The sequence below is a fragment of the Chenopodium album genome, chromosome 18 (assembly GCF_948465745.1).
Source record: "Chenopodium album chromosome 18, dcCheAlbu1.1, whole genome shotgun sequence".
Taxonomy (NCBI): Eukaryota; Viridiplantae; Streptophyta; class Magnoliopsida; order Caryophyllales; family Amaranthaceae; genus Chenopodium; species Chenopodium album.
The window spans coordinates 42,916,353-42,943,729 of NC_137851.1; the positions used below are offsets into that span (position 1 = coordinate 42,916,353).

Sequence of the window (27,377 nt, forward strand, 5' to 3'; positions counted from 1 at the left end):
AAAAACAATTCGAAGTATTCTACTATTGATATGATGATATATAGTAGATGGATAAAATATATAAAAATAACTAAAATATTTAAGTTCATAGGATATAGTGTTGTCATAAATAATTTTGGGAAATTATTAACTAGAATTATTATTTTCAAGGTAGATTAATAAAAAAAAATAATTAAAAAAGTGGTTTTAGTATGTAGTATAGATTTTAGCTTTTCATTCGGATTTATTGTGAATTAAGAGATGCATTTTTATCCCTATTGTAGACACCCAAATGTGTCTCCCCAAAACCAAACCCAGTGATGAATACCTTTCATATCATTTGATTATCGAACAAAGCGAAAGTGTAAAAAGTCTAGTGATGAGGATGCTTTTATTAAAATATCTCTTTTTTCTGTTTTTGAAAATATTTCTTTTTATACTCTATTTATGAAAACGGCCAATCCAGTTTAGTTTAGTCCATGATATGGGTCCAATAATGGTGTAGTTGGATGAAGCTTGAAAAGACCTTTCCAACGATATATTATAAGCCCAATTCCCATGAATAATGAGGAAGTTATGGCCAAAATACTAAACCGGACCCAAACCGGATTTTACCTACGCCCCAATGATCATGTGGAGGGTCCAAAGGTTTAATCCCATTCCTAAACTAATTAGGATTTAATTAGAAGCTTCTATGAGTTTCTAAAAGATGTTAATTATCCTTTTAGAAAAGATAGAATCAAAGAGTTTGAAATTGAATAAAACTTTCCTTTTTTAAGTCCTAATTCTATTCGAATTTAAAGATGTTCAAAGACAGTCAGATATTATTTTTTTGCCTCATAATCTTTATCCAAATCTTATATGGTTGGATAGATCTTCAAATTATCTTTCCAATGATATATTATAATATTAATTCCGAGCTATAACGAAAAAGATATGAAAGGAATACGAAACTCTATCCAAAACTGACACCGTCCCACTATTTCGGCCAGTTATTTTTATCTACAAAAAATTTTAATCTGATTCTAATTAGGTTGCAAAGTAGACTTCAAGATATTTTCAACGACATATTATATGCCTTATTTGGACTTCTAGATCAAAAGATATGATAAAAACAAAATCCGCAAAAAACTGTCTTGCAGCGCCGGACGACAGGCTTGTCGCGCGGCGCTTCACTCTGTCGCTCGGCGACAGAGGCTATTGCGGTGACAGCGTCGTGTTTTATTCCTTTTCGAACTCCAATTCCTTTTTTATCATATCCGGACTGTTTTCATTATAAATAGGGTCCTTGGACCTCCGTTTTCAATCATCTACAATCTACAATCAACAATCATCATCTCTTTCTTTCTCTCTCTAAAGCTAGAAGCTTTCCTTCTCTCTCTATTCTTTTTCTAAACCTTTTTCACAAACACAATTCCTCATACATTAGCACTAGACACACCTAGCCAAGTTCGAAGTTGCCTTCGCCCTAGACGTGAAAGGTTATAATTTCTGAGGGTTTGGTCCCTAATCTCTATTTCAATTATTTGATTTAATTGTTTGATTTTATTACTTTTCCTTGAAGTTACTAACGTGTGTATTTTGTTATTAGAAAGAGGTACGAGGCATCCAAGTAAGTACTTTAATTGTTTAATTGATCTTATGATATAGAAATCATGTTAAGATTGTTATTTTGGTTCCTAGTATCATGTTAGGATGCTTTCCTTAGTATGATATTTAGGGTGATTTGCTTATATCAATTATGATTTCTAGGATGCTTCCTATTCTTTCTAATATCATATCAATATCATGTTAGTATCATGTTAGGGCTAAAGCTTTGATTTTTATGTTTAGTGACATGCTAGGGTTTGTTATTAATCTTGTTAGTATCATGCCTAGGATCTTGCTATTATTATGCTTTAGCGTTATTATGATTATTATTATGATTATAATTATGATGATTGTTATTATGTTTCTTGATATATATTATTATTTGTTATTGCTTGATCACGCCTTTTATGCATGTTTAAAGGGAATTTGTACTTGTAATCACGCTTAATAAGATAATTCATAATCTTGTTTATGGCTAATTTGATTATAATTCAAGTGATCGCCAATAATAGTTTTATTTGTGCATTAATATTCAACCAACATAAATAAATAGGTTTATGGTAAACCTATTGATTGCATGTTAGTCAGAAAGCGCACATGAATACGAGAAGAATAAAGTAGAGGCCTATTATTAGGGCAGGTTCAATCTCTTTTAGGTTGGATTTGTACCTTCATCCCCGAACTTCCAGTCATGGTTCCAGACCTATTGGAGTTGACGATCTCCTGGATCGTTAAGGGGTGTAACCTTCACCCTGTGAACGGTTTACAAGTTCCTAAAACTTGTTGGCGACTCTTTTTCTCTAGCTTCCTTCCCTTTGGACGCCACCATGCTTTAGTGTATGATCACAGTGGGGTTCAAGTTTAGGGTAATGCTTGAAATATTCCCTACACCTATATAACTGCACGTTTATATGGGGTGATTTTAATTTATTTTTTGTATAGATAGATTAATCAATTATAAATTTTGTAGATAAGAAAAATGGTTACATATTTGGTAAATTTTTATATGTGGCTGGCCACACCGTGTGGAAGGGGTTACTCGAGTTCTCCGGTCAAGGATTACTCGAGGGGTTCGGTCAGGGGTTATGTAACACCCTGGAAATTCCTTTCCTTTAAAATACCTGTTTTGCACTTTTTAAAATACGAAATAGGAAAATCTAAGGCATGACCGCCACTGTGATAACGTCTAAGACATTTATCAAAGATACACAGCGGAAGACATTTTCAAAACCTTTCGAAACAAAGTCAAAGTCCAACAGTCCACCAAACAAAAGTAAGTCAAACCAAAGTCAAACGAAGTCAAACAAAGTCAACCTACAACTTGGAACCATTATAGACCCTTAAAACCAAACGATACTGAAAATCTTTACGTTAGTCTCATGAGCATAATAAAATGGGTCGACGTAAGTCCCCACTACTCGCCATTAGAAATGGGTCGTCGTAAGGCCAAGATAAAGACAAGGCCAAACAAACATATAAACACAGAATCAGCAATGTTGAGTACATAAGCGTAATAAAACACACTAACATGCTTTCATCCTATCATCACACAACTTACCTTGTTGCACTTGTAAACGAGCATACAAGACATTCAACATTAACTAGACAAAAACCAATGTCCATTTAATTTGATTACGCATCGAACGAGTTTCCAACCAAATCCCTGCCCCAAATAAATTGAGGTAAACTACACCAGGAGCTAACTGGGTAGGCAAATGTCACATGAAGTGACGGATGTCTTGCGCATAATAATAATAAAAGGAAAATACAGTGTCCTGTACTCCTAATAGAAGTTATGGTAAAATATAAAACCCCATAACTCCCCTCATATGTTCATACTCGAGGTATATACGTTTCAAGAGTTTTGGTGCGTAATCTCTTTCACTTTACGTTGTTTTACATATTATTCAACTTGGTGATGACTCTCAAAACCATAGCATAATCAAACATTATATTCATACAAGCAATCAATCATACCAAATTAATTTTTGAATAATTAGTGACCACATAACTTTTAATGTTGAATCCTTTTTAATCTACCTCAATGTCCAAGACACCTTAAACGCATAATGTGCTGCAAATCCTATCTCTCGGTGTTAGAAACACCTTAAGTACACATAGGTACCACAATATAATTTATTCCTGTGTACTAAGACACTTAATAGCTCAATTCCTATGCTTAAAGCATTAATAAAATCTATATGAACCATAATAAAATTTCCTTTCCATATTCCAAACCAAATTAAACATTTAGTTTAATTAAACATGTCTTCAATCATGCTAATAATAAAATTGCGGTTCATATCTAACATGCCAACATATCTAATTTCAATCATCAATCCATCATAAATAATCCATACATCACAAATCCATTCCCTAACATCAACCATACAACAAATTCCAACCAATACCTATCATGATACTACCTTGGAATTAATTAATCAAAGTCTAGCATGCTTCTACATATTCAAATAATTACCAAGTACGCAATCGTACCTCAATTAAGCCCTTAAAGTAGCCGATTACATTATAACACTTCCCGAATCAACTCTCCTATATAGAGGGTGTAACACCCCGACCCCAAACAGATTAGGGAGGGGCCTATTGTCACGAAATGCGCATCGAGGGCCAACAACTGTCCCCACAGACCAACACGAGTCCTTCCAGCGCATTTTGTCCTCACTCATGCGCACCCCGAGAAAACTTCCCAGGAGGTCACCCATCCCAAGACTACTCCCAGCCAAGTACGCTTAACTATGGAGTATTCTTAGCATATGGGATCCCTAAAAGGAAGATGCATCTTGTTGATATGAGTAGTATATCAAACTCCTTTAAAGCAATCATGAGGGGTATTACAGAGGGACAACAAAACTACATTACTTATCCTTGTAAACACAATTTTCAGCAACTTAAACTCGCTTTAAACAACTTATAATAATTTGAAAATTATTTAAAAACCCTTAATTAAACCCCACTTTAATGGGTAATTACACCTTTTTTATAAAATCATCAAAACCAACACTTAGGCAAAATTCTAGCATTAAACTTTAATCAAAAACTCATTAAAACTTTATTAAAAATACATCTTTATACTTAAAATATCCATATAATCATTGGGTATATAAAAGTCCCAAATTAATTTATACAAGAACCCTAAAAATCACATCTTTGATAAATTAAAACCCTAACTTTAATCATATTAAAATCTGAAAATAATGATCATAATAATAATCTGAAAATATAATCTAAAACCCTTAAAAGATGATTCATATACTAACTAAACAAATTTTAAACAATTAAAATCAAAACCCATAATTAAAATAATCATACTAACTAAAATATAAAGAGGAGAGAGAAGAGGAAAGTTGTCGGCAAGCGGGCGTTGGCTGGGTGGTCGGTCGCCGGCTGGGTTGATCGGGCGCCGACAGGTGGCAGCAGGGGCTGATTTGCGTGGGCAACAAGTGGGATCAAAATCCCACTCACCTAAATCCCCTCCATGAACCTCACGGCAAGTTAACCCAAAAGAAAAGAAAAATAAATAAGGAAAGGAAAAGAAGGAAAAGAAAAGAAAAGGAAAAAGAAAATAAGAAAAAATAAAAAATAAATTTACCTACTTGTTATCTTGTGTGGGCAAATTTTGGGGATTGATTGAGTATTTATAGTGTAGGGTTGTTTAGGTAGGTTTGGGCTTTATTAAAATTGTGAACTTAAATAATAAAATAGATAGCCTAAATATAAAATTAGAATGATTGGGTTTATTATGAAAAAATGGACTAGATTCAATTCGGATTGATCGAATACTTATTAACCCAAAAATTAAACCTTGTATTGTTTAAATCCCATAATTAAAATAATTTGATCCAAAATTATATTTTACAATTAATTAAATAATTTATAAAATACATAAAAATACGGGGTATTACAGGTTACTCGGCAGGGGTTACTTGAGGGGTTTGGTCAAAGGTTACTTGAGGGGTTACTCGATCAAGGGTTACTCGAGTTATTTGGTCAGGGGTTACTTGAAATACTTGGTCAAGGGTTACTTGAGGGGTTTGGTCAGGGGTTTCTCGATTAGGGGTTACTTGAGGGGTTACTCGGTCAGGAGTAACTCGAGTAACCCCGGCCACAAAGTGTGGCCAGCCACATAGAAAAATTCCCCTACATATTTTTAGGAGTAAAAGTAAGATAATTTTTGTTATAAATAACTTTTCAAAAAAAAAAAAAAAAAGCATTTGGGAGGGATAAGAAATGATATTAGAGGGAACAAAATGTTCTACTTTAGTATAAGTATATGAGAACTTGTTCTGTACGCCCGGGTGTAGGAAGGTACACCTAGAGGCATATTCGTAATTTCCTGATCAGCTTGCTTGGCTAGACTTTCTTCTTCTCTTCGATCGATCAATCAAATTCCCCTTTTCCATAACCATGGAAGCTGAAGTAGATTCAAGACGTCATTCCTAATACCGTCGGCAAAGTTTTCATCAACATCGATTTTCCAACCGCTTCGAATTTTCCGTCAGTACTACGCTTGATTCCAACGTCGGCGCTTTCAAATTGTTTAGCTTGTTGCGCAAAATTGTGATGTTCTTGCTAAGCAGCAAAGGTTGATCTACTAAGGTCAGATTATGAAAGATGTCCAAACCTTAGTAAGCTATGGTTATTAATTTTTTTTGCCGAATTTTATCATTTTTGATGTTTATTGAAATTGATGATTTTTGTGTTGATTTATTTGGTAATCTGTGGAATTTTGTGATGAGAGAATTGTTTAAATGTTAGCTACAGTATCCAATTTGATGATAATGACGTTGAATCAAATTACAAAGTGTTGAAACTCCAAACTTTAACTAGCTTTTATTAGAATGCTAATTTTAGAATGTGATAATTTAAGAGGTGGTTAACAATTAAAGTTAATTACATCCTCTGAATTATTATCAAAGAATATGTTATAAATATGTGTTTTTTGTTTCATTGTAATATGTAGATGCATAAGAAAGAGAAATAGAAAAGGATAAAGCTTAAGAGAAAGAGCAGGGAGATAAAAGGAGATATATATATATATATATATATATATATATATATATATATATATATATATACTTATACTGAGAAGAAGTTCATTTTTGTTATCCGGGTTGTAACCCATATTTGTATCTCCTTCATATACTCTTATTGTTATTTGAGTTAGCAATTCGTAAATTGTGTAACTCCTACACTTGGTATCAGAGCCACGTTATCGTTTCAATATCAATACCATAAGATGTTTACAAACATTGTTCAACCACAAGTACCCCAATTGTCTAAAGACCAATATGAAGATTGGTGTATCAAAATGAAAGCGTTGTTTGGCTCCCAGGACTTATGGGACGTTGTAAGTGATGGTTTTGAAAAACCATCTGATGAAACAAAGGTTTCGTTAACTAAAGAATAAAAAGAAGAATTGAAGGAAAATCAGAAGAAAGATCAAAGGGCATTATTTTTTATCTATGCAGGTTTAGACTGTGAGACATTTGTGAAGATTTCAAATTCAACCACAAGCAAAGAAGCTTGGGACACGCTTGCAACAACATTTAAAGGTGTCGAGAGAGTTAGAAAAATCCGTCTACAAGCCCTACGAGGTGAATTCGAAGAAATAAAAATGACATAAACTGAGACCATTTCTAATTATTTTTCTCGGCTTCTCACAAATGTAACCCAATAAAAACAAAACGGAGAAAAAATTAAAGATAAGAAAATTTGAAAAAATTAAAGATAAGAAAATTGTTGAGAAAATTCTTCGATCGTGCAATAAAAAATTTAATCATGTATTACCAGCGATTGAAGAATCAAAAGATATTGATACATTATCAATAGAAGAGCTCATAGGATCACTTCAGGTGCATGAACAAAGAATTCTGAAGAATGATGGACCGGCTGTAACTGAACAAGCACTTGAATTAAGATTTTCATCAAATGAACAAAGAGGAGGAAATCGACGAGGCAATTTTTGAGGACGAGGCGGTAGAGTTCGTGGTAACTACCAACCTCGTAACCAAAATAATGAGAGGAGTTTTGGCCGTGGAAGAGGGTCAAACAGAGGAGGAAGAAGTTTCAACGAACGTGGCAAGGGAAAAGACATCCAATGCTATAATTGTCAAAAATATGGACATTATGCATCTGAATGTTGGAGCAAACAAAAGGATCAAGGAAATCATTTAAATTTCGTTGAATCATCCAAAAACAATGAGGAAAGTCCTACATTGTTGCTAGCGCATGAAGAGGCTAGTTAATAACAAGACATGTGGTTTTTCGATTCTGGTGCGAGCAACCACATGTGTGGCAGAAAAGAATATTTTATTGACCTGGATGAGAAGGTTCAAGGTAATGTAAGTTTGGGAGATTCATCCAAACTACAAGTTAAAGGTAAAGGTAAAGGAAAAATACGAATATTTCAGAAGAATGGAAATGAAGAATTCATTTCAAATGTTTATTACGTGCCTAATATGAAAAGTAATATCCTTAGTATTGGGCAACTACTTGAAAAAGGATATATTGTTCATATGGAGGGTGATAATCTTCAACTTAAAGATAAAAGTGGAAGACTTATTGCTCAATCAAAAATGGTGAAGAATCGCATGTTTCCGCTGCAACTTAACACCGAGGTACAAAAGTGCTTCTATGGTGTTATCAAGAACGAGTCATGGAAATGGCATAAACGTTTTGGGCATTTGCATTTCAATGGCCTAAAAATTTTACAATCGAAGAACATGGTGCATGGCTGGAAAGCAAGTTTGTGAAATATGCACGGCTGGAAAGCAAGTTAAACTTCCATTTCATAAGGGGTTATCATGGAGAGCGAAAGCACCATTAGAATTGGTACACACAGATATTTGTGGACCACTGGAACCAGTATCTTTGGGAGGTAATCGTTATGTTATTACCTTCATTGATGATTATAGCAGGAAATTGTAGGTGTATATGTTGAAGGAGAAATCAGCTGCATTTGATACATTTATGCAATTCAAAGCTCGGGTCGAGCTCAAAAGTGGATATAAGCTGAAAACCCTGAGATCAGATCGAGGGGGTGAATGTAGATCAAATGTATTCAAAAATTATTGCAAAGCTATTGGAATTCGGCAACAATTCACAGCCTCCTATATACCTCAACAAAATGGAATTGTCGAGAGGAAGAATCGAACAATTCTAGACATGACATAAAGCATCTTAAAAGAAAAGGGATTGCCGAAGCAATTCTGGGCCGAAGTTATTGCCTGGACAACTTATATTCTTAATTGTTGTCCTACAAAAAGTGTGAAAAATATGACTCCACAAGAAGCATGGAGTGTGAAAAGCCAAATGTTGAACATTTGAGAGTATTTGGGTGCATTGCCTATGCTCAAATACCTGAAGCAAATAGAAAGAAGTTGGATGATTGTGGTGAAAAATGTATCTTCATTGGGTACAGTTCACAGTCTAAAGCTTACAAATTATATAATCCAATCACTGGAAAGTTGATTGAGAGTAGGGATGTAATATTCAGCGAAGGAGAATCTTGGAAATGGGATGACCATGAAAAAGAGAAAGAGAAAATTGTGTTTGAAGAGTATGATGATGTTAAGGAGAAGAGTTCTGAACAAACTCCACCAAACACTCCACGAAATAATAATGATTCATCATCGTTACCATCAACTGAAGGATCAAATTCATCATCAAAAACACCTCTTAAGATGAGAAGCTTAAGAGATATCTATGAGAATACAACTGAAGTTGAAGAAGTTGATTTATTTTGTCTGTATGCAGATCATGAACCGATTAATTTTGAAGAAACTGTTAGAGAAAAAGAATGGACATCGGCTATGAAAGAGGAAATTCGATCAATAGAGAAGAATAATGCATGGGAACTCGTTACATTGCCAAAAGGCCATAAGGCTATTGGTATAAAATGGGTATATAAGATAAAGAGAGGTGCTGACGGAAACATTGATAGATACAAGGCAAGACTTGTAGCAAAAGGCTACAAACAAAAATACGGAGTTGATTATGATGAAGTATTTGCTCCCGTAGCTCGATTAGATACAGTAAGATTGTTGATTTCACTTGCAGCACATCATAAATGGAAGATATACCAGCTTGATGTAAAATCTGCATTCTTAAATGGCATTCTCGAAGAAGAAGTTTACGTAGAACAACCAGAAGGTTTTATTGTAAAGGGACAAGAAGATAAAGTGCTTCGTTTGAAAAAAGCACTTTATGGTTTAAAACAAGCTCTTCGTGCATGGAATGCACGCATTGACGGATATTTGATACAAAACGGTTTTACTAAATGCCCGTATGAACATGTTTTCTACGTGAAGAAAAAGGCTGATGATATTCATGTTGTCAGCCTATATGTTGATGATCTACTATTCACTGGGAACAATGAAAGTATGTTCGAAGATTTCAAAAGGGCCATGTTCAAAGAATTTGAAATGACTGACTGTGGGCTGATGAATTACTTTCTTGGGATAGAAGTAGAACAAAGTGAAAATGGAATTTTCATTTCACAAAAGAAATATGCAAAAGAAATTCTTGAAAAGTTTAAGATGGATTCATGTAAACCCATGAGCACTCCTGTCGCAACAGGAATAAAGATGACGAAAGCTGGAGAAGGAAAATCAATTAATCCAACTTTGTACAAGAGTCTAGTTGGAAGCCTAAGGTACTTAACTATCACAAGGCCAGATATTGTATATGGAGTTGGACTTGTCAGTAGATACATGGAAACACCAAAAGAATCACATTGGTGTACTACAAAGAGAATAGTAAGGTATATAAAGGGTACCTTAGAATATGGAATGTTTTATGCTTATGGAAATGAAGCAACATTATACGACTATTCTGATAGTGACTGGGCCGGAGATCAAGACGAACGAAAAAGTACAACTGGATATGCTTTCTACTTGGGTTCTATTGCCTTCACTTGGAGTTCGAAAAAACAACCAGTTGTGGCATTGTCAAGTTGCGAAGCAGAATATATTGCATCTTCATCTGCCGTCCGTGAAGGGTTATGGTTGAGGAATTTACTGAAAGAAATTGGACATGTTCAAGAAGGACCAACTACGATCTATGTAGATAATGTGTCAGCAATAAAACTTGCGAAAAATCCAGTTCAACATGGGAGATCTAAACATATTGATACCCGATTTCATTTCCTACGTGATCAAGTCAAACAAGGAACAATTGAGCTCAAGTATTGTAATACTAACGAGCAAGTTGCAGATATTTTTACAAAGCCTCTATCACTTGATACATTTTAAAAAATGAGAGAAATGCTTGGAATGATAGTTAAAGTTTGAGGGGGTGTGTTGAAACTCCAAACTTTAACTAGCTTTTATTAGAATGCTAATTTAAAAATGTGATAATTTAAGAGGTGGTTAACAATTAAAGTTAATTACATCCTCTGAATTATTAGCAAAGAATATGTTATAAATATATGTGTTTTTTGTTTCATTGTAATATGTAGAAGCATAAGAAAGAGAAATAGAAAAGGATAAAGCTTAAGAGAAAGAGCAGGGAGATAAAAGGAGTTTTATTTTCTAAAGATATATATATATATATATATATATATATATATATATATATATATATATATATATATATATATATATATATATATATATATATATATATATATATATAAGTTCATTTTTGTTATCCGGGTTGTAACCCGTATTTGTATCTCCTTCATATATATATATATTGAGAAGAAGTTCATTTTTGTTATCCGGGTTGTAACCCATATTTGTATCTCCTTCATATACTCTTATTGTTATTTGAGTTAGCAATTCGTAAATTGTGTAACTCCTACACAAAGAAGTGGAAGATGATGATGAGTTCTTCAAGTTTTGTAGAGTATTTGTAGTATCATTGATGACAACGACGATGATAATTCAAATAATATTTTGCTTTTGTAATCAACAAATGAACAAATAATCTTTGCTCATTTAATAAATGAACAATAATTATTTGCTCATTTGTTGATTAAATGAGCAAATGATCCGGGTGTACGGTACACCCAGGTGTATATAACAAATTCTATAGGTATATATATAGATAAGTTTTTAAAGTTTAACCATAAGACTATAAGAGCCATAAATATTTTGTTAAATAACTTTATTTTTAATAATTTGTCATATATCAAATTATTTTATTTATTTTAATGGGGTTTTAAGAAGATAGTTTAGACCTTATTCTCTTCACATTAAAATAATATAATATTTATTTAAAAAAAATTAGTAATAAGTTTTGTTCAGCAAATAAAAAATAATTTCATTTCAGTAAAAATAAATTTTGATTAGTATAAATGAGTAATTTTAAAGAATAATAATAGAGAATCATTAAAAATAATTTAAGTTCGTGGGAATAAGTTTGCATAATTAAAGAGTAAGCTCCGGTTGATCTTTTTATTGACAAAAATATGTAATATAATGGTATTGATGTTTAGTGATCCTACTTACTAGTTAACTCAAATGGAAGAGAAAATAACGAGCATTACTCCACCGACACCACCATTGAAGCTCCCTTTTTTCTTCCTTGATTGTGTCCGCCTTCCACCGACACCATCTTCCTCGTCTCTACCGTCCACCAATGAAACCACCGATGAGACCACCATCTTTAGCTACTTCGTCGCCAAATTAAACGAAAAGTTTATTAACAAAGGGAGAAATTAAGGGCATGGTCAACCCAAAAGGGCAGATGTGGCCATGTCCTACCTCCATTGAATCTTGCATTGAGCTTGATTTTTGAAGATGGTGTCGAAAATGGTAGAGATCAGGGAAGGAATAATAAGGAGGAGGACGCTTCGATGGAGAATGGGGGGGGGGGATAGAGGAGGCTTCAATAGAGGACGGAGAAGGACGAAGCAATAATGGAGGATGGAGGAAGAACAAGTGACGTCGTTACTTTAATTTACAACTCAACTTGTTGAATTTACAACAATACCCCAAATAATTCATGACAATGTCAATTACCCTCTTGATTAATGTTTTTCGTTAATTAAACAAAATGTTTCTTATAATTAAAAAGGAAAAAAATAAAAACAATTGGTTTTTTGTGTGGCTGACCACCTTATAAGAAAACGAAATAACCCCTATTACAACTGCTATACCAACCCTTTATTATACTAATTTAATAACCCTAAAATAACAAAATAATCCCTATAATAATCTAGATGAGTTATTTTATTGTGATTAATCACACAGTGACAAGTGGAAATTGATTTTGGCACACCTTTAATTGATTTTGCCACATTTTTATGTGAGAATAACATAGAAAGCCGTGTTTGCACATAAAAGTGCTAAAATCAATTAAGGGTGTGTCAAAATCATTTCTCGTGATAAGTCATATGTGGAAAAGAAAAACTTTGACATTTAAAAGTTCAACAAAATGCTGCGAAAAAACGCAAGAAATATTCCCAATCGAAACCATATATAATCATCATCTTGGGAGAAAGAAAGAAAGAAAGAAGGGGGTTTGGTTTTACACAGTAGCAGAGAGGGCATTTTGATCTTGATCAAGAATGGAGCAATGGGACACTACCACCAAATCCACCCTCACTAAAATCCCACTTCTCACCACTAAAGCCGGTCCTCGCGACGGCGCTGCTTGGACACGGCGTCTTAAGGAGGAATACAAGGCATTGATCGCCTACACTTCCATGAACAAAGCCAACGACAACGACTGGTTTCGAATTTCTGCCGCTAATCCTGAAGGTACTCGTTGGGTTGGCAAGTGTTGGTATGTCCACAATCTTCTCAAGTTTGAGTTTGATCTTCAATTCGATATTCCTGTCACTTACCCTGCTACTGCTCCTGAGCTTGAACTTCCTGAACTCGATGGCAAGACTCACAAGGTTAGATTTTGTTGTCTACCCTTTTTTGGGTTTGGTGCGAATTGATTTGGGTATGTGTTGGATTTTGGGTTTTTGATTTTGATTTTGATGATGATCAATTTTGTTTGTGAATTGATGGGTGTTTATTGGATTTTTAGGGTTTTGATTGTGAACATTTTAATTTGGGTTTTTGATTTTGATCATGTTTAATTTTTGGGATTTTCTCTCCTTACTTTTGTTTTGGCTTTTTTTTTTTAGGTGATTGATTGTGAACATTTTTAAATTTAGGGATTTTCTCTTCTCCCCTTTTGTTTTGATGGGTTTTGATTTCCTGAATCTTGTAGATGTATAGAGGAGGGAAAATTTGCTTGACTGTGCATTTCAAGCCGCTTTGGGCCAAAAATTGGTACATTTATCCACTCTAATCTTCTTAGCTGTTTGTGTTTTGTTTGTGATTTCTAGTTTCTAATTTACCTTTATGTTGAGTTAGAAGCTGAATTTACTGCTTGCATTTTGATTATATCTCTTGTATCCCAGTCGGTTGGAATCATACTACTTTTGTGTAGAAACTTGCAATTAGTTTACTCAATTGGCTGAATAATCAGTTTCATGACATTAACTATGATGGATACTTCAGTTAGCTTGATTGAATTTTAGTTGATGTGGACTAGGGCTCGAGCATTGTAGTTTGGTTCAGATTTTTTATGGGTTAAATTGAAGGTGGAAATTACTTCAGAGCTAGAATCTCTTTTTGTATTTATATATTCTCATTACTCATAATTGGTTAGCTTTCTTAACCTCTAAATGGCCCATTTTTCAATTACCTGTTACATGGCTTTCTTAGTTCTACTTGTAGAAGGAAGATCTATGTTGTGTAACATGTTTAATACTGGGAACCTTTATGCTCAAAATCTTAAACAGTTTATGTGTATAAGCCAAATGACTCTTCAACCTTAATCAATTTAGGTTGCAATTGAGATTTATTAGGAATATACTTTCTAAGTTGTGAGATATGAAAGACTTCATGAATTGACTTAAATCTATAGGTAATGCTAGCTGATAAGGTGCTTTGCCTATTATCTTTAAAATCTCGTAATGACCTATAAACTCCGAGCTTAATTTTCTATCTTCCCAAATTTCATTACTTCATTCGTGGGCAAAACATTAATACAACTTTGTCATTGACTGGTACAAGTCCTCGCCTTCTCTATGTTTCAAGTACGCATAACTCTTTTGTTGATGTGGAGAAGATTAAATCTTTTCTTCCCAAAGCTTATTAATGGTTTCTTAGATTAATTTAGGTACATTATACATTTTCATTAGTATCCAATCAACAAAGGTATATGACACTTACATTTATTCAAGGCTTTTAACGGGTACCATGCCAATACTTGCATGTTTGATATGTCAATAACTTAACGAAATCAAGGAAATCTTCCCATAATTTTTGAAATCCAATACCCAATCTCTTATCATATCTTATAAAATCTATATAGTATGCTCAACATGATAATTTTTCGTAGGACGAAATACAATAGTCATCTACAATTTGGTTCCCATTGCTCTTTTCAAAATTTTTCAAAAGTTTGAAATGAATCTCGAATCTATATTAGACACAATACTTTATTGAATGAATCTCGAATCAAGATTAGACACAAAATTTTATTGAACACCGTGAAACGTCATCTCGTTTTCCACATAAACCTATGCTAATTCTTCCATCCTTTGAATATTTCTTAAGATATACATCGTAATTTTGGTTACTATATCAACTATAGCCCAAATGTGATAATTTCTATTCTTAATTCTTGGTAATCATATCACAAAATCACTCTTGGTTCATATAGGAGGAAGATTATTGTGGAGACTTTACGGAATAATTACTTTTGGTTCATGTAGCCGACACCACTCATGAGATTAAGACTTTAGTTGATTAATTGATATCACATAATAGATTTCCATTTCCACTCGAATATATCTAATGGTTGTACTTTTCTTTGTGGTCTCTTGTACTCACTCTTTATCACCTTCTGACGTGTAAGACACTTTGACACCAACAATATCATGCTTTATTTTTGGCCACCAACCACCTTTTTGAGATCTTTATATAGCATGTCATTATCTGGCCTTTCTCTATCACTCTTTGTATTAAGTTATCACTTTTTTAAGACAAAATTCTTATACCTCAAATTTTTATCATCATGAATCTTGAGTTTGATATCTTTATATAGCATGTCATTATCTGGCCTTTCTCTATCACTCTTTGTATTAAGTTATCACTTTTTTCAAACAAAATTCTTATACCTCAAATTTTAATCATCATGAATCTTGAGTTTCATATCTGCCCCCAAAATAACCCTAATAGAGTTAGTCAATACCCTTAGTGTTGTAGATTAAAGGAGATCAAAAGAGGGAGGAAGCAAATGGATAAAAAAAATTGAGGGAGCTTTAGCTAAATCTTCATTTTCAAAAGGGAAAGGTAGTAAAGTAAAATGCGATAATTGTCAAAAGATTGGTCATGTGGAAAAAATTTGTTAGCATAAGGGAAAGATAAAATCGGCAAAATGCTTCAGATGTAATAAATTTAGGCATATGGCTAGGAATTGTAGGTTTCGTAGTGATAAGAAAGAATCTATGGCACAAGTGGCCGTGGAAGAAATTTTGTTTTAGAATGGTGGGTGATTATGTGCACCATGGAGAGAAGTGCTCTAATTTTCGAAGAGTATGTTGGTGAGATGCGCATCACTAAGTTGAGGAGATATGCTTCAATACTATTGAATTTCGAAGCAAGGGAGTGTGATGAAGTTATTTGTGCTTCAAAGTAGCTTAGTATGTTAGCTTAATTCTAGGAATAGTTGTTGGCTTAGTCAAATTAGTTTGTTTTCAATTAAGATTGTGGGGCACTTATTGAGGCATGTGGTAAGCCATGCTCTAAGCACAACTCTACTCTAGGATTAAGTTGCCTTATTTTAGGAATATTTGATCATCTTGTAGCCTGTTTAAGAGACACTTTTAATTCATCAATATGAGAATGTAGTAGTTGTTCAGTTCCAACGTCAACTATACTTGTTTTTCTTTCTTATTCTCAAACACTATCCACCACTTTTACTACTTCCAAGTTGAACTACTTAAAATCCTTGTAGAGTTTATCACTAATCACTATGTTCTTTGCCTTGTGGGTGATATTTTGGCTAAGCATGTCGTTAACTACATTTGCCTTACCCTCGTGATATTAGTTATCCAAATCATTATCCTTTATCAACTATATTCAAATCCTTTTGAGTAAATATTATACTTTAAATATGATCTTTCAAAGTCCGTTCTTAAAGATAATGCCAAAGTATTTTCAAAGCAAATATGATGATAACTAACTTCAAATCATGTATGGGATAATTACCTCAAACAGTTTCATTTGTCATGAAGTATACGCACTAACCTTTCTGGTGTGCATCAATACACAACCTAAACAATTTTTTTGAAGTATCACTATATACTTTTAATCCTTCATTCCCTTCGGTTAAAGACAATACATCATGTAGTGTAGTCAATTTGTAATTTTGTATGTTAATTGTTTTCGGGCAACACAAATGTTCTCCCTTTTCAATTAGTGGTCATAGGTGCAATGCTCAATAAATCCTCCACAAAATGTCCATAATAGCTAGCTTAGCTTCTAAATCGAACATCAAGTGCATTCTTGGGTGTACTCCATCTTTCTTATGACAGTAATTTTTGCAGGTCCACAAACACACCATCTTTTGAGATGATGCGACCTAAAAATGCCACTTTTTCAAGTAACATAATTATTAAAAGTCCTCTTTTATGTAATCATTCTAATCGAAGTCGAGGCCTGCATAGCCTTAGTTATTATTTTCATCCAAAGCATGATCCATGTAGAATTCAGTGGCAAAATTTGGCTCATCATCTCTCATGTCCTCTACTAGTTAAATAGGGAGAGGGTGTAACTAATGCCTCATTTGATATAATCACGGGTCATCATTTTTTGGGAATATTAAGTGCAACTCTAACTTAAAAGATGTGGAGATGCTTGCATAAGCTCTCTTTCCTCTTAAGACTGGGGTAATTAACGGTTCAACTTGCTGAACAAGCTCTGGAGTAGCGTCCTCCTACACTTGTGATATAGTTGGCGTCAGCCTCTTGTTGAAGCCGAAATACATATATAATTGGTGCCTTTGTGTCCTTCCCGCCTCTTGATATTGCTGAATTAATTATTTGTTAATTTGTGATTTATTTTTCTCAGAACGACTTTTGTTTCTTTTGCTGGCTTCTGTGATACACTTGCTTCCCTGCCCATATTATTGTGCATTGCTGGTATAGAGGCATTTACTGTGTGGTTTTAAGGGTTGTGATTGTGTAATAAGCAAGCAATAAAATACCTCCCAATTCTTTGAGATTGCAATTTGCTTTACTAGTAGCGTTGTTCATGTTTTGCTTATGGTTTACTCTGTAATAAGTAAAATAGATGCATCCCCCCGGGCTAGTATTTCATGGATGCTGCAATTACTGGTCTTCAGATGGCTTTTGTACTAAATTATTTGTTTTGTAACTCCCTCCTTTTTTCCACTGTACATCTTTTTTACTGTCAATTTACTTTGGATTTTTGCATTTTCAGTCCTCGTTTTGGTATCGCGCATGCTCTGTGTTTGGGCCTTGCTCCATGGCTTGCTGCGGAGATTCCCATTCTTGTTGATTCTGGTATGATCAAGCACAAGGATGATGTTGCTGCCTCTTCCAGCGACAACAGTTAGCTACTCAACTCCCAACTACAAAAGGGGTTTGGCTGATCACCGTAGGTAGTGGAATGAAGAAGTATCAGGAAACTGTTTATATTTGTTTAATTTAGATAACTTTGAGGAGCTAAACTATACTTGGATTGTCACAATGCACAACCAATTTGTTGAGATTTATGCAATTAATGCAGAGATTTGATATTTTTTCGCTGACACAGTGACAGTCTGTACTGCCTCACCCCTCTTGATTCACAGCTGTGAAATCTGTAATTGTGTTTTGTGTGTATGCTTCTGAAGCTTTGAAGTTATTTTCTTGTAAGTATACTATAAAGACCGTCATGGGTAAAATGGAATGGGGGGGCTTTATATAGCATATCTTGGAGTGGTTTAATTGTTACCAATATGTTTCAAGTTACGAGTTTGTGGGTCGTCGACTGATCGAGTGGTTGTCAATTATTGACATTGGTTGTTTGGAAAGACTAGTAGTAGAGCAAAGAGTTGCTGCACCTACTAAAAGTCACCTTTCTATTTAACTGATGGGTGAATGGTGATGGGTCAGGGATGTAATGCTTAGTTTTAAATGTGGATGTTGTTGTGATTGCAGTAATGCTCCCTGAACTAATTTAGCAGGTAATGCAGGTGGTTTGCGGCTGTTCAAACCCAATTATATTGGTCGTAGTTATCTCAGAATAATTTATAACTTGGTTGCTAACTTGCAAATGGGTGATGTGGCCAAGATATATTACCATGATGTGAAAGTATTATTCTGAGTTCTGGTTGCATGCAGATCTTTTGGTTTGCTTTATAGGTATGAAGCCCCATCTCCATCCGAGTTTCTGTCTTGGATGGATTATGCCTTTGTTAGTTTCTCTTCTCGCTGGGGAGTTATGCGCTGGATGATTCATTAAGCGTTTTTTTTTTTTTTTTTTTTTTTTTTTTTTTTTTTTTTTTCCCCTCCAGAGTTAGTGATTTTTTTTTTTTTTTTTTAATTCCCTCATAATCAGAGCCTTCTAGACCCCAATTGATTCAAGATTTGAGGCTTGTTGGGTTCAAGTTTGGGAGAATAATCTCCCAATGTGTTGCTGTGTTTCTAAGTTTCAAAGCCAAGACTTAGGTTAAACTAGAGCAACTTCATTGCTAAAATCAAAGCACTTATTGGTAAGAGTTTGTGGTATAATGACTATAATCAGTTAAATTTCTAAGTTCTTGACTTCGTGTTGCTCATCACTCTGCCACTCTACATGTCTTTAATTTATTTGTCACATTTTTTTCCTGCTTTTTTTTTTTTTTTTTTTTTTTTTTTTTTTGCCCTGTCTTTGTTAATTTCGTATTCTGTTTGCCAAAAAATAATTCATTTCACTGCGATTGTTGTTTGTCTCTCTCTCCTTTTTTTTTTCTTTTTTTTTCGACTTGGGTCCGCATAATGTTTCATCCATATTGTTTTCATTTCCTCCTTAATCTTTTTACATTCGTTTTCACTTTACTACCTTAATAATACCTTTAACCTCACGACTACCCGTTTGATAGAAGATAATTAGTAAGGTACTGATGAAATGAATTTTAGTGCAATTGTGCCAGTAAAGTAACATCCTATTGTTAATAGTAATGCACTTTCTTCCCTAACTTGTAATTTTCTTTATACCAATACCACTTCAAAGGACAAAAGATCAAATGGAAGTGATTTTTTTTATTTAAAAAAAAAAAAAAAAAAAAAAAAAGTGATGAAGAAAAAGAGGATTTGGGGATTGTTGTCATGGGAATGGACTTCGATTTCTCATACAATTTCATTTTTAATCATCTTTTTCAACTTTATACCAAACAGGTAGCCTAATTTCTATCACATGTTTACACATTCATTGTGAGCTTCATCAATTCGAATTTCTCATTAAATAATTTGTGTAGCAACGTTAAATATGTAAAATTACACTTATCATATTTGTCATTTCTCAAAAGTTTTATTCTGTGAATGCATTAAAAATTTAAAATAGTTCCAACCTTTTTAATTTGAGTCTTTGAGATTTCATGAGATACCTCAAATGTACTATAAAATGGGTGTTAAGACTTGTAGAAATCCTCTATAATCTCATCCTATGTTTAATCTAGTATGAGTAGTTGTATATTATATGCCTCTAATAACTTGAGTTATTAGTAACTCTAATGTAATTTTTCTATAATCAATATCTCATCATCGCTTACTTTACCCGAATAGGTCAATCCTAATATGTAAAATTAGTCAAAATTAGGAAGAGGAGGGGGGAGGGGGCATCAGATAGAAAAAGTCGTTTGCTGCGTTATGGTTAAGTACTTCAATGTTAGAAAAATTAAAATCATGTACTGTCAAACTTTATTAACTTTGACCATACATTTTTGGTCACTATAATATTTATTAAAAAAAAAAAAAAAAAGGATCAAGAGAGATTTGGTTACAAGTGTTTTGTTTTTTTTTTTTTTTTTCAATGTATAACTTTTTATAATATTTAACTATACACAACTAAACATTCACAATCAAACTAATACATCAGAGAGTCGGAGACCATGCAAATGTATTGAAATATAACGGTAGAAGTATAGGATACTTCAAAGTAATCTCAATTATATATTAAAAACAACATGTAAAAGTCCTTTTCATGGAAGTGAATTTAAATGGCATTTTCATAGGATTGCAGTCATAAAACCATCTTGTATGAGTAGGAGGAAGTGGTAATAAGAAATTAAGAACAGAACCACAAGTTTGGAAAAGGCCAAATCTAAAAGTGTGAGTACATTTGGCCTCCACGGTTGGTTAGTAAATTAGTGGCGAATAGAGAGTATGAATGAAATCTAAACTTGTGATTTTCCCCCACTCTCTTTCTTCCTATCCTTATCTCTTTCATCTCTTTGCTTGTACTCTTATTATTAAAAATAAAAACTCATTGTTTTTTTTTCTTCTATTAAAAAAAAACCTCGTTGTTTTTTTCTTGTATCATAAATCATACTAATATTTTCAATAGCTATCATTAATGTTATTTGGATAGACATGGAATTTTATTTACGAATCTAAACATTTTGATGAGATTTGGCAGAATATATTTGTGATCATGTTATTTTTACGTCAGAACGAATACCAAATCACTGTTTATTATTATCTCAATATTTCGAACTTTATAAAGCATATATCTCATTATCTCTTTACGTCACAACATTATTTTAACATATTGACATGTTTGATTTTGGAGTTGCATTAACATGCATGTACATTGACATGATATCGATTTTCCGTATAAATTATAGTATGTGAATACATTATAAGTTTATAACATGTTTGAAGATATATATTTATGAATTAAAAGTTCCGAATGAACAAATGCTTTGATTCACTACTTTCACATGTACTTCCTTCATTGTCTATTAAATAATGATCTAAGATGATGAGATAAGGAGCATTACAACAATTATTCCTTTCAATAAAAAAAAAAAAAAAAAAAAAAAAAAAAAAAAAAAAAAAAAAAAAAAAAAAAAAAAAACTAGAGTAATTATAATTACATGTTTAATAATCCAACTACGACAAAGTTTTGGTTGGCATGAACTTGTACTATCTAGGTCAATCATCCCTCTTTCCTGCTCTATGCTTAGTATAAAGTGATAAATAATTGATGATACTAAAAAAATCAAAGTTAGAAGTCTATTTAAATATAGAGATTTGACTTTATATATTACAATAATTAATGGTCAAATGCTATTAAAAAAAAAATTAAAGGTCAAATGGAGGGAGTAGTGATCAAATGACTAAAATCTACTCGTATAATAAGTCTTCCAATTAATGCGGGATGGAGAATTAATTTTTTTCAAAATATATTAAAGTTATCAAATAAAAAAGAAAAAGACATAGCCAAGAGCATGATCCAATCTCAAAAATGATTCATATCAATTGAATTTGTGAGAAAGATTACTTGAAATCATCCTACATAGGACACAAAAGAAAAGTAGTTTAATTTCAAATTACACTCGTCAATTGTGGAGTAAATAATAATGAGTTCGAGTCAAACTCAAATTTTGACCTAATGAAGAAGAAAAGCTTGAAACTGACATGATCCATTGTTGAAGAAATCAACAAAGATGAAACACACTAATTAGTAGATGATGATAGAGCCAATGTGAAGATAACCTAAACCTAAAGATGACTTGCACTTGAAGGGATTTGTTGATAATCCAATCAAAACTTAACTTAAACTCAAAAATAAAAAAATATCATTCAAATTTATCTCCTAAAATTAAACACAAAACCTAAATTATAGAGAAACTCATTCCAAACCACTAACATTAATCAATTAAATCCGACATTAATCTAACCCAATAATATCTTAATCTGAATCTAACTCGAACATCTGACTAGGCCAAATTTATGGCTCTAATTACAACAACCTAATTACAACAACAAACACATATCAAAGTATAATTAATACAAGATGGTATTTTCCAATACACATTCACCTAGAATCCAATTTCACCAACTATTAAGCAACTTGGTCCACATTTCACATGTTTTCATAAATTTCAATGAAAAAAATTACAACCCCTTTGAAACTTCCTCCTCTCCGAGTAAATAAAAGAACCCAACCAGCCAAACTTGACTTTGTTACCAGGATTGGTTGCATTGGGTAGGCGTAGGGGGGCCAAAAGAGCTAGTCGTGTGGATAAAACGTGTCTTCCTTTAACCAATCAAATTCCACAATTCACAATTCCCCCCATCTCTAACCCACCCAACTATTTCTACATTACATTTTCTCTCTCCTCCATTAACGAACAACAAAACATTACCCTGTTTTCTCCACACGCCAATTTTCTCTCTCCTAGATCTCCCAATTTCAACCTCCCTTTGAAGGTCTCCAATGGCGGTTTCCACCTCTTTCGCTTTGGAGACTCTTCTTCACGCCGCCTCTCCTTCTCCCGCCGCCGCCGCCGCCGCCGCGTCGTCGTCGTATTCGCCGTCGTTGATTAACTTTTCCGGTCGGACTCACCGCCGTGTTCAGCGGAGGTTTCCGTTGGTTAGCCCTAGATGTGAGGGTTCCTCCGATGTTGCGATTACTTCCGTTGATTCTGTTCGTTCATCTAGTATTTCTGCTCTTGAACAGCTCAAAACCTCTGCTGCTGATCGTATGTTCTTCTTCCTCCTTTTTTTTTTTTTGATCGTGATAGGAGAATGTTGATTTTTGCTTGTAATTAAGTTTGATCTCTTGATTTTTGTAAATTTTGCATCTCGCATTGGATTTTGTGCAAAGGGCATCTTATTCGTTTTATTAATGCATTTGATATTGAACTTTTTGGGATTTTTTTTTCCCTAAATTATTGCCTGTTTTCTGGATTTCATAGTTGGAGCACAATTGCAGGCTTTCTAATTCTGGTAAATTTTGGAATAAATGCTTAGGAGTTGACATTATTGCTCAAAAATGCTCTTTTTGCTTCCCAGATTTGCGCCTTTTGTAATCACAGTTAAAGTTCTGTCCTGCTTTTGTCAGCTAATTTCTGATTATTTTTTTTTTAAATTTGTTTTTTATGAATCTTATCTCTTTTGTTTGTTTTGCTTATTTGTTTTAATGATTGCAGTGTTCTGAAAATCTATTTAGTTGATGTTTAACTACTCCGTATTTGAAAGAAGAAAGTGACCGAGTTTTCTTAATTTTGATCCTCCAGGGTATACTAAGGAAAGGAGCTGCATTGTTGTTATCGGTCTCAGCATTCACACTTGTCCGGTTGAAATGCGTGAGAAGCTTGCCGTTCCAGAAGCCGAATGGCCTCGAGCAATCGAAGAATTGTGCAACTTAAACCATATTGAGGAGGCTGCTGTGCTTAGCACATGCAATAGGATGGAGATATATGTTGTTGCTTTATCTCAGCATCGTGGAGTTAAGGAGGTCACAGAATGGATGTCTAAGGTAGTTTAATTGATTCTCAATTTTGGCAATCTCAAATCGTTTTGTGTTTTTAATTTATTGATGGCTTGGATTATTGTATCAAGTCAGTCTATCATTTTTGCGGTGACATTTGTGTGGATATTGTGGAAATAGGAGAACATGTCGAGCTATAATTTGGAGCTGTATATTTCCTGAGTCTCTATATGTTTAAATTACCATGGAACTTTTATGAGTGTCATGTCATCTTGAATGATTATTGTAAGTCTTGGTGCTGAAGATCAGTTTTCATTGGCTTGCCACTATGCCTAAAATCAGATTAATGTTGGTGACTATTTTCTGCTAAGCTGCTTGATTTTAAGTTGGTTTTGAGTGGTCATTTATCTTCCTTTTCATCTTTTTACGTATATGCTGATTAAGTTTACATGATTATGTGTTGATTTTCCTTTCATCTAACAGTAAGCTAATCAAGTTTGTCTTGTTCTCTTACAGTTTGTTGTTTTTTGTCATCCTGTTTTTCTGATAGTTGGGTTTCATTCATGAAACTTCTTTTAGTTATTAGTTTTCTCTTAAAGTGTGTGTAGCATATGCATGTTGAAACATGGATGAACTTGCTACTTATGAACCTTAGCCTTCTTGTTGGCAGACTAGTGGAGTTCCTGTATCTGAGATCTGCCAGCACAGGTTTTTGCTGTACAACAGCGATGTGACCCAGCACATCTTTGAAGTATCAGCGGGGCTAGACTCTTTGGTTTTGGGAGAAGGTCAGATTCTTGCTCAAGTCAAACAGGTTGTTAAAGTTGGACAGGGAGTTGTTGGCTTTGGAAGGAACATCAGTGGTTTGTTCAAGCATGCAATTACTGTTGGGAAGAGGGTCAGGACTGAGACAAGCATAGCTGCTGGAGCAGTTTCTGTAAGCTCGGCTGCTGTTGAGTTGGCCTTGATGAAACTTCCAGAATCTTCCCATGCTAGTGCCAAAATGTTGGTGATTGGAGCTGGAAAAATGGGCAAGCTTGTGATCAAGCACTTGGTAGCAAAAGGATGCACAAAGATGGTGGTTGTAAATCGAAGTGAGGCGAGAGTTGCTGCTATTTGTGAGGAACTGCAGGATGTGGAAATCATCTACAAACCTCTGACTGAAATGGTTGCCTGTGCTGCTGAAGCTGATGTTATTTTCACCAGCACGGCCTCAGAGAGCTTATTATTTAAGAAAGAGGATGTACAAGCTCTTCCTTCTGTAGGCTCAGAAGTGGGAGGTATTAGGCGATTTTTTGATATTTCTGTTCCAAGGAATGTTGGTTCGTGTGTCTCAGACCTTGAAAATGCACAAGTATACAATGTTGATGATCTCAAAGAAGTAGTGGCTGCTAACAAGGAGGACCGTCTAAGGAAAGCAATGGAAGCTCAGGCTATCATTGCAGAGGAATCCAAACAGTTTGAAGCTTGGAGGGATTCCTTGGAAACAGTCCCCACCATCAAGAAGTTGAGGGCGTATGCTGAGAGAATTAGGGTTGCAGAGCTCGAAAAATGTTTGTCAAAGATGGGCGATGATCTTCCAAAGAAAACTAGGAGAGCAGTAGATGATCTTAGTCGAGGAATTGTGAACAAGATTCTTCATGGTCCAATGCAGCACCTTCGATGTGATGGGAGCGACAGCAGGACTCTGACTGAGACTCTTGAAAATATGCATGCATTAAACAGAATGTTCAGCCTTGAGACAGAGATCTCTGTATTGGAGCAGAAAATTAGAGCCAAGGTGGAGCAGATTCAGAAGTAACGTCTTGTGCAGAAATTTCTTCCACAATTCTTCATCCCTCATTTCTGAATAAGTGGAGAGCTTCCTCATCTTATCAAGAGAAATACTATTATGTAAACAAGAAGGAAACCTGAAGGTTTCTTTCCATTCATTGATTTATCACTCACTTCTTTTAACATTGGTGTCGGATCCTTTCAAATTGTATGCTCTTTGTGTCCGGCCCTTTCATGATTTCATTAAATCTGAGGATGACATCTTGGTTATGTATTCAAGTAAAAACGGCTCTGTTGTAATATTGTAATTTTTGTAATTAATGTATGTATACTGATTATTTTTGGTAGTACTATAAATTCCCCAACCTTGATCTGTTGATTCTACCTAACATAGAAACATATATAGTATGTTGAAAAGTACATGACATGATGCATAGTCAGGTTGCAATTACAAGATCTGAACTTCGTGCTTTGGACAATTGAACATCCGTTTTTCTCTAAAACGTGCTTTAATTTCCTTTTACATCTGTGATTTAATGATCGGTTTGATTTTTTAGAAAACACTAGGTTATATCCCATGCCATGCACAGTAATAACATGGACAAAATACAATTATATATAGCACTTTGTATTTATTTGTTTTTTTATTTTGTGTATATTTAAAAGTACACAATCCACACATGGAATATAATGAAATAGTCAATTAGACTTAAAATTATGTCTTGGACCATATGAGTGTTTAAAAAAATCCAATGATAAATTAGTATTAACCCAATGGCTAGGAATATTAACCCCGTTTTAATGACTCTAGTACATGTCCTGGGCGTTGCCCCGGATACTCATTATAGAGAGTGTACTTATTTGTGGGCATGTTTTGTATTATTAATAATATAATTATAATAATAACAATAATAATTATAATTTTTATTAGTGTATATATATATATATATATATATATATATATATATATATATATATATATATATATATATATATATATATATATATATATATTCTATTTTTAAAATGTTAGATAAAAAAAATTAATGATACATGGCCATATTTATAATCATAACTATGTGGTTATTCCTATAGGAGTAAAATTCTATTGTTAATTGGATATTCATATTAACTATAATTTGTGGTGTGTTGATATAAGTAAAATTCTATTGTTAATAAAAAGATATTTTTTTATTTCAAAAGAATTATAAATTATTCTGTGTATACTTTTTTATCTTATACAAATCTATCCAATCTAATCTAACATGACATCTAATCTAATTACAATAATATCTATCTGTCGCCTATGTGGCGCAACACTTGGCGAAAAACTGGAATGTCAAGTGTCGTCTCGTGGCCTGACTGCGATACCGACTTTATTTATTACTGATATGATATGATATAGATTTGTGCTCGGACAATGCTCAGATTGTCCTAAATGTTTTAGCTTGAATGTTAAATACGATTATATAATCCCTAATAATGTAAAATATTTAGACATATAATATCATATCGCTTATTTATATAATTGTGTACTTTTTGTAGTTTTGTTTGTAAATAGATATTTATGTTATTATT

General features: G+C 33.6%; 2 protein-coding genes across 2 annotated transcripts; both read left to right on the top strand.

Moving 5' to 3' along the window:
- The first annotated feature begins 12,991 nt into the window (after window positions 1-12,991).
- Window positions 12,992-18,448, top strand: LOC145592419 (ubiquitin-fold modifier-conjugating enzyme 1-like). Its single transcript, XM_081648867.1, has 3 exons — window positions 12,992-13,435; window positions 13,759-13,820; window positions 18,045-18,448. The coding sequence occupies exons 1-3, from the start codon at window positions 13,103-13,105 to the stop codon at window positions 18,178-18,180; spliced, it is 531 nt and encodes a 176-aa protein (XP_081504993.1). The 5' UTR covers window positions 12,992-13,102; the 3' UTR covers window positions 18,181-18,448.
- Window positions 18,449-22,912: 4,464 nt separating this feature from the next.
- LOC145592420 (glutamyl-tRNA reductase 1, chloroplastic-like) lies at window positions 22,913-26,164 on the top strand. Its single transcript, XM_081648868.1, has 3 exons — window positions 22,913-23,295; window positions 23,833-24,074; window positions 24,697-26,164. Exons 1-3 carry the CDS (start codon window positions 23,031-23,033, stop codon window positions 25,825-25,827), a joined length of 1,638 nt encoding a protein of 545 aa, XP_081504994.1. The 5' UTR covers window positions 22,913-23,030; the 3' UTR covers window positions 25,828-26,164.
- The last annotated feature ends 1,213 nt before the right edge of the window (window positions 26,165-27,377 follow it).

Excerpts from the sequence above, each read along its gene's own strand:
- LOC145592419 (XM_081648867.1), top strand. The coding sequence starts at position 13,103 with ATGGAGCAATGGGACACTACCACCAAATCCACCCTCACTAAAATCCCA. Across the intron at positions 13,436-13,758 it reads TCGATGGCAAGACTCACAAG|ATGTATAGAGGAGGGAAAAT; the intron begins GTTAGATTTTGT and ends TGAATCTTGTAG. Across the intron at positions 13,821-18,044 it reads CCGCTTTGGGCCAAAAATTG|TCCTCGTTTTGGTATCGCGC; the intron begins GTACATTTATCC and ends TTGCATTTTCAG.
- LOC145592420 (XM_081648868.1), top strand. The coding sequence starts at position 23,031 with ATGGCGGTTTCCACCTCTTTCGCTTTGGAGACTCTTCTTCACGCCGCC. Across the intron at positions 23,296-23,832 it reads CAAAACCTCTGCTGCTGATC|GGTATACTAAGGAAAGGAGC; the intron begins GTATGTTCTTCT and ends TTGATCCTCCAG. Across the intron at positions 24,075-24,696 it reads TCACAGAATGGATGTCTAAG|ACTAGTGGAGTTCCTGTATC; the intron begins GTAGTTTAATTG and ends TCTTGTTGGCAG.